The sequence below is a fragment of the Silene latifolia genome, chromosome 5, assembly GCF_048544455.1.
Source record: "Silene latifolia isolate original U9 population chromosome 5, ASM4854445v1, whole genome shotgun sequence".
Classification (NCBI taxonomy): domain Eukaryota; kingdom Viridiplantae; phylum Streptophyta; class Magnoliopsida; order Caryophyllales; family Caryophyllaceae; genus Silene; species Silene latifolia.
This window is the reverse complement of record NC_133530.1, coordinates 5,489,750-5,497,312: the sequence shown is the minus strand read 5'-3', so window position 1 is coordinate 5,497,312 and position 7,563 is coordinate 5,489,750. Positions and strand designations below refer to the sequence as shown.

General features: G+C 37.7%; 1 protein-coding gene across 1 annotated transcript; it reads left to right on the top strand.

Moving 5' to 3' along the window:
- Positions 1-4,303: 4,303 nt before the first annotated feature.
- On the top strand, positions 4,304-6,573 carry LOC141655827 (putative inorganic phosphate transporter 1-3). Its single transcript, XM_074462862.1, has 3 exons — positions 4,304-4,367; positions 4,565-5,324; positions 5,718-6,573. The coding sequence occupies exons 2-3, from the start codon at positions 4,594-4,596 to the stop codon at positions 6,571-6,573; spliced, it is 1,587 nt and encodes a 528-aa protein (XP_074318963.1). The 5' UTR covers positions 4,304-4,367; positions 4,565-4,593.
- The last annotated feature ends 990 nt before the right edge of the window (positions 6,574-7,563 follow it).

The following is a 7,563-nucleotide window of genomic DNA, read 5'->3' as shown; positions in this document are numbered from 1 at the left end:
GTGGTAGGTAGTTAGTTATTAGAACCGACAAAATTAACCCGATTCGATTAATCTGGCCTGAGTCTCAAAATAAACCCGAACAACTCATGATTCCATCCTTCTGAGCCCAATCCTCGAGGTGATTCTTGCCATATTCCTTTCCTCTTCTAGTAGAACTGACATCCTTACTACTTATCTTGCCCCTAAAAACAAATTTTTCTTAGGCTCCGCTTATACTTCCTTTTTTTTAACACTCTTATCATCCTCCCTCCTTCTAGATTGACCTGCTTCGGTTGTGGGATTTGCCCACGAAACCTAGAGTCCAGATTTTCATCTGGTTAGCTTGGTGGGACAAGCTTCTGCATAACCTCGCCCTTTTCAAAAGAAATATCCTTCCTTCTTCTACTTCCGCTCTTTGCATGAGCCCTCTCTACAAGAATCTTCTCTCCATATCCTTCGGGATTGTAGCCTTACTACCAATGTGTGAACCCATTTCAAGGTTGATTCTTCTTTCTTCTCTCTTGATCTCCAACTTTAAATCTGTGAGAACTGCACTTCTTCTGACTCTTCGTGGTCCACCTTTTTCACCTTTGTCATATGACGTCTTTGGACAAGACGATTGTCTCAATGCTGTCAATGCTCTTCTCAGGAAGGATTCTCCTTGTGGTCTTTATGCTAATAATATTCTTCGGTGTATGGAACAATTGAAGGAGCAGATGCCTGGAATGTGCGTGAAGATTGATAAATTCATAGGAAGAAACAGTTTTAGTCTATGGCAAATCAAGATGAGGGCTTTGTTGAAACAACAAGGGTTGTGGGCGCCGCTTGTGAAGAAAGAGGCAGAACCTGTCACCGCTGAGATGGATGTTCTGGAGGAGAAGACACACTCGACGATTATATTGTGTCTTGCTGATAATGTTATCATTGAAGTCACGGAGGAGCAATCTGCTCAAGGTCTGTGGTTAAAGCTTGAGAGTCTTTATATGACAAAGTCTTTAACCATTAAGTTGCTTCTGAAGCAACGTTTGTTCAGTCTAAAAATGCAGGAAGGTATTTCTCTCCGAGATCACTTAGATCGGTTAAACACTGTTTTATTAGAATTGCGTAATATTGATGTTAAAGTTGAGGATGAGGATGCCGCATTAATTCTGTTAGTATCTTTGCCTTTGTCGTATGAGAATTTTGTGCAATCTTTCATTATTGGTAAAGATATTGTGTCTCTAGAAGATGTTAGATCGTCTCTTCATACTAGAGAATTGCGCTTTAAGGCGGCTAGTACGGTTATAGATAATCAGGTCGTAGGTTTAGTAGCTAGCAAGGGTTATGGACAGGGACATTCTAGGAAAAAAAGTATAAGAAGTCGTCTTATTCTGGTTCTTCTAATTCTGCTGGTACCTTTGGTACTTCTGATTTTAAGGGTCCTAAACCTACTGATATTTGTAACTACTGTAAAGAAAAGGGGCATTGAAAATTTGATTGTCCTAAGAAAAATAAACAGGACAAAGCACCCTATATAGCAGCTGCAATAACAGATACCAATTCTGAAGATGATTATGCTCTAGTTGCTGATAAATACATATATCGTAGTGATGTGTGGATTCTGGATTCGGGGGCAACCAATCACATACGTCCGCGCCGGGAGTGGTTTAGAACCTACAAGCAAATAGATGGTGGCGATATTTCTATGGCTAACGGTTCGGTTTGTAAAACGGTTGGAATTTGCTCAATCAAACTACGGACACAAGATGGTAAATTATGCACATTGAACGATGTTAGACATGTTCCGCTGATGACAAAGAATCTGACATCTTTAAGTGTGTTGGACAGTAAGGGTTTCATTTTTCATGGTGAAGGTGAAGTTCTGAAAGTCTACAAGGGTTCGAATGTGATTCTGAAAGGTGTTAAGCGTGATTCCCTGTATTATTTCCAAGGTTCTACGTTATCAGGTTCTGTTTCTGTTCCACATAGCAAGTTCTAGCACTGTTTGGACTTGCTAAATGTTAGGAGTATCTGATTCCCCCGTGGTGGGCAATATCTGAAGCAGAAGGGAGAGAATCATCTGGCATTAGTTTAGTGCGTCTGGTACATCTGGCACCGTTATAGTGCATCTGGTACATCTGTTGATTGTGAGAGGATTCAAGTCAAGGTGGAGATTTGTTAGAATATGCCTTGAATCTTTTCTGAATTCCGCTTCTGATTTAGTTTCCTTATCTGTTTTGAAAATTATTATTTAGTTTCCTTGTTTGTTTAGGAAATTACTATCGGGTTTCTATATCTCTTAAGGTTTCTCTATTCTCTTAAGGAAAATATTTGTTATATGAGAGTACTATATATATAAACTTTCATAGATCGTCTGTTTTAATCATTCATAAATCTAACAAATATCTAAGTCGTCTGAAATCTGAATACTCTGACGGGTTTGTTAGTGAACCACGTAAATCTGTTGTCCTTTTTCACTTATTTATTTGTCTTTCTTACCTCCGTTATAACAACGGGTCAAGTACTACTCATATGGGTAGATAAGACAAAACATATTAGTACTTCCTAGACACTCTGCTTTTGTCTTATCTACCCACACGTTTAATAGTTAAACCATCGCAAGTTTGTGTACGGATTTGTCCGTCATAAATGAGAATGTTGGGTAATTCTAAGTTACCTGACAGCTGACGCCACTGCTCACATCTGACAAGAAAACTCACATAAAAGGCGATATATAATTTAAATTACTTGACTTGGTACTATCAAGAATGGAGAATATGGTATTTCTTAGGGGCTTATGTCCTAATTAAATGATGGCGATAGACTGAAAGGGTCGTTTTTTGCTTTTGTTTAGTGAGGAAAGAGGAGTAAAGGAACAATGATAAAAGTCATAACTTGACATAGAGCTGATAAAAGTAGATGCGATTCAAAGAATTCGATCTAAAGTGACCGGAATCTGACATAAAAGACCTGAAAATTCCGATTAACCCCACCCGATCTAAGGTTAAACCGATAAACAATAACCTTATCCCAAAGCAGGGCCGTCTCAAGAAAAGTGGAGGTCCGGTGCAAAAATAAACATGAGGCCTCAAATTTACAAAATCAAAGATCGTTTATATAAAATATTAATATAAACTACAAATTAATAGCTCATTAAATTCATTAAATTATACGAGTGATTAAATTCATAAAAATTCATCAAAATTTTTTAGAAAAATATTACCTATTTTGATTTCTTTGAAACTCAATGTAAATTTGGGATTTTTGTAAACGATTGAAACTGACAAAGTGACAAAGTTTTGATTCTAATCTCTCAAATTGTAAATTTGGAATGATTTGTGAGAAATTGATTTGGGATAAGTCATAACAGTTTATGGAAATATTAAAGAGCAAATTTTTTTTTTTTAGGAAGGAAATTAATTATGTCTGGGGTTGGAGAGTATTGAGGATTAGAATTTGGAGTGTACCGTGCTCCCTGACTTCAATTCATTGCTTTACTTTGCTTTTATCTTTTTTTTCTTTTCTCAATTGACAATTAGTATGGACTATGGTAAATGCCAAACTTGGGCCCCAAAATTTTGAGGCCCAGTGCAAGTGAACATAGAGCACCTATAGTTAGACGGGCCTGTCCCAAAGTGTCTCGTAATGAAATCGAACCGAGATGAACCGTGATCGACAATGACTTAACTTGATGAATAACTCGATAATCTCAATTAGTGACATATATATAATTTGCCTTCTATAAAAAGGGTAGGGTTGAAATTACTCTAGCTATAAGTTCTGACTACTTGACTATCCGTTATTAAAGGAGATGACACATTAATTAGCCCCAATTCATAGATTATATAACTAGTTGTAGCATAAGTGGTTGTATATTTTCTGAGCTTATAATAAAATTTTCGAGTTTTGTTTTAAAGATTATGAGTTTTACTATAAAAAAAATTATAATATAACTCGAAAATTTTATATATAAATTCTGTTAGTTTGAGTTTTGATGTCAAAAAATTAAAATGTAACTTATAAATTTTAAAAGCAGGAAAAAAAATATATGTAAGTTCAATTGCTAAAAGATATGTAATACACCAGCTGCGTGTTCGTTTTTTCAATTAGCACTAATAGAATAATTAAGGGGGCATAAATGATTAAGACAACGCAACGTAACTAGTATGGAGTTTTTAAATTATTCGTATTATTTAAATTAAAATCCTGTTAATTAGATAGGTATAAGAAGCAATTGACAGAACATACAAAAAAAAAATGAAGCAAAGAGAATATGCTGGTATCTTTGTATGTATATAAGTTTGTGACAATGTCCCTGAATTTCTCAAATAACTTGATAACATTTCACAAGTTTAAGCAAGCTTCTTATGCTTTCTACCTCATTTTTCACAGTGCATGCAGTCATACAGGTTAGTCTTCTCGTAATTTACTTTCTAACTCTCTTTAATTTAACAACTATATTCTCGTTTAAAACAGACGTATCCGTCTAAAAAAGATTTGGCGAGACATTAGAGCATATTAACGAATTACTCCGTATTATTTTTCTTGTGCAATTCAAGCAAACCCAATAATAATAAAAATAATAACGTAAATTTTCATGTTGCAGGAAAATAACAATTATCAGAAGTCAATTTAATGGCAAAGACACAACAACTAGAAGTGCTAAAGGCACTTGATGTCGCAAAAACACAATGGTACCATTTCACGGCTATTATCATAGCCGGTATGGGATTCTTTACGGATGCTTATGATCTTTTCGCCATTTCCTTGGTTACCAGACTCATTGGTCGCCTCTACTACACTGAACCGGGCCCTAATCCATCGGCTCCTGGGTCTCTACCTATCAATATCTCGGCTGCGGTCAATGGGGTGGCCCTATGCGGGACGTTGGCCGGTCAACTCTTTTTCGGTTGGCTTGGGGACAAAATGGGTAGGAAAAAGGTGTACGGTCTTACCCTAGTAATAATGGTTTTCTCGTCCTTAGCATCGGGCCTGTCCTTTGGCCACGCTGCTAAGGGCGTGATGACCACCCTTTGTTTTTTCAGGTTTTGGCTCGGATTTGGAATTGGTGGGGACTATCCTCTATCCGCCACCATCATGTCCGAGTATGCTAATAAGAAGACACGTGGAGCTTTTATAGCGGCCGTGTTCGCTATGCAAGGCACCGGGATCCTAGCAAGTGGGGTCGTCTCCCTTATCCTTGCGTCCGCTTTTGAGAACAAATTCAAGCCACCGACCTTCGCTGAGGATCCAATTGGATCCCTCACGCCCGAATCTGACTACATCTGGCGGGTCATTCTCATGTTCGGAGCCATCCCTGCGGGCCTCACCTACTATTACCGTATGCAGATGCCTGAGACCGCAAGGTAAAACAAACATGCAATCACATTCTTCGTTGACTTTTTATTTACAAGGAAGTCCCAAATTAAAGTCAATTTTGATTTTGATTGAATGAATAGTCTTACATGTCCACGTGGCATTGTAATGCTAAGATTTGCCATAACCCAATAAGTCAAATGTCACTATTTTTTAATAAAATGTAATCATTTAATGACAAAATGTTATAACTAAATTTGTCAAATTGTACACTGAAAATGATGGTAACATATTATCAGAAAATAGTTTATCGCAAAATGGGTACATTTGCTCCGTCTTATTTCAGACGGGAAACAGCCCGTCTCAAATAAGAATTTGCCAAAACCTAATTGTCCAAAAAATAGTTGGGAGAATTTGACAATAATTTTGAACGAATTGTGTAGGTACACTGCCTTGGTAGCCAAGAACGCAGCACAAGCAGCGGCGGATATGTCAAAGGTGTTAAACACAAACATCGAGGCCGAGGCAGGGAAGCTAGCAACAATAACGGATAATGAGAAAGGACAGTTTGGATTATTTACTAAGCAATTTGCCGCACAATACGGCCTTCGCTTGCTTGGAACAACAAGTACTTGGTTTTTACTTGATATTGCTTTCTACAGCCAAAATCTCTTCCAAAAAGACATATTCACCGCAATTGGATGGATCCCAGCTGCCAAAGAAATGAGCGCGATTAGGGAAGTCTGGAAGGTGGCTCGAGCCCAAACCCTAATCGCGCTTTGTGGTACCGTGCCAGGGTACTGGTTCACGGTCGCTTTTATTGATGTGATTGGTAGGTGGATTATCCAACTTATGGGATTCCTAATGATGACAATTTTCATGTTTGCTATTGCTTTCCCGTACGAGTACTGGAAACAAAGGGAACATCGTATCGGATTTATTGTTATGTACGGGTTGACCTTTTTCTTTGCCAACTTTGGACCCAATGCGACCACATTTGTTGTCCCAGCCGAGATATTCCCGGCCAGGCTAAGGTCCACCTGTCATGGCATATCAGCCGCGGCAGGTAAGGCCGGGGCTATAGTTGGAGCTTTTGGGTTTTTGTACTTGTCCCAAGATAAAGACCCTGCAAAGAGGGATCACGGGTACCCGGCCGGGATCGGTAAAAAGAACTCTTTGATTGTTCTTGGGGTGCTCAATTTCATTGGTATGTTGTTCACATTCTTGGTGCCGGAGTCTAAGGGACTGTCGCTGGAAGAGGCGGCCGGCGAGGACGACGGTGGTCAGGAGGAAGAGTAAACTCTCGTATAAGTCTAACCAAGTGTGCCAATGCCTTTTTTGCAAGTCTTGTATTCATTGTTTCTTATTTTTTTTTCGTGTGTTATACGTTAGTATTTGATTTGCTTTCATTCGATAAATGTCGTTTTTTATTTGAGGTACAGAACCTAAGGAAGGTCAATTGTTTGTTCTTCATATATATTTATATACAGTATTGCTAAAAATATTTGAACCATTTTGGATTGTTTTCTAATTTGTGTGACATTGTTTATTTAAATCTGTTGATATAATTAAAAGTAATTATGAGAAAAATAAATTAATCAAACTTGCTAATGCAAGGCGTTCCTGAAGTTTTGAGGGACCTGTGTGAAATTTTAAAGAGATACCCCTAACCATATGGAAAAAAATAAAAAAAATGAAAGAAAAAGGTATCTTAACCATAATATAGAATTTTTATATGAGTGCCTTATTTCTCATTTTGAAAAGAAACCCAAATATGATTACAAATTTATTTTCAACTTGACAATAACAAATACTCCGTAAGTGGCATGGCATAGAGGGTAATTCGATGAGTCGACGTTCGATTCCTCTTATATTTATTTTGCTGATAATTTAATTCAATAAGGGAGTGTTTGAATAGAGGGATTAGAGGGGGAAAAAAAGGGAGAGAGGGTAGGGAATTTAAAATCTCTTGTTTGGATAACAAATGAGGGTGGAAGAAAATGGAGAGGGAGAGATTTGGAGGGATCCAATTTCCCTCCTCCAAGCCTAATCAAAATCTCTCCACAATAGGCAAGATTTGGAGGGAAATTGTATCCAAACAAACACACTCCACTCCCCCTGAGTTCAGATCACCTGTCCCATTTTTATGTCCCATTACCTTAAGATCTTGACACATCACACTTCAAAGGATAAAAATGGCAATAATAAATAACAAAGTGTTTATGTGTCATCATTAGAAGTTATAGGACACAAGATGGGACACGAAATGGGACAGATGATCTTCATTGC

Excerpts from the sequence above, each read along its gene's own strand:
- LOC141655827 (XM_074462862.1), top strand. The coding sequence starts at position 4,594 with ATGGCAAAGACACAACAACTAGAAGTGCTAAAGGCACTTGATGTCGCA. Across the intron at positions 5,325-5,717 it reads CAGATGCCTGAGACCGCAAG|GTACACTGCCTTGGTAGCCA; the intron begins GTAAAACAAACA and ends CGAATTGTGTAG.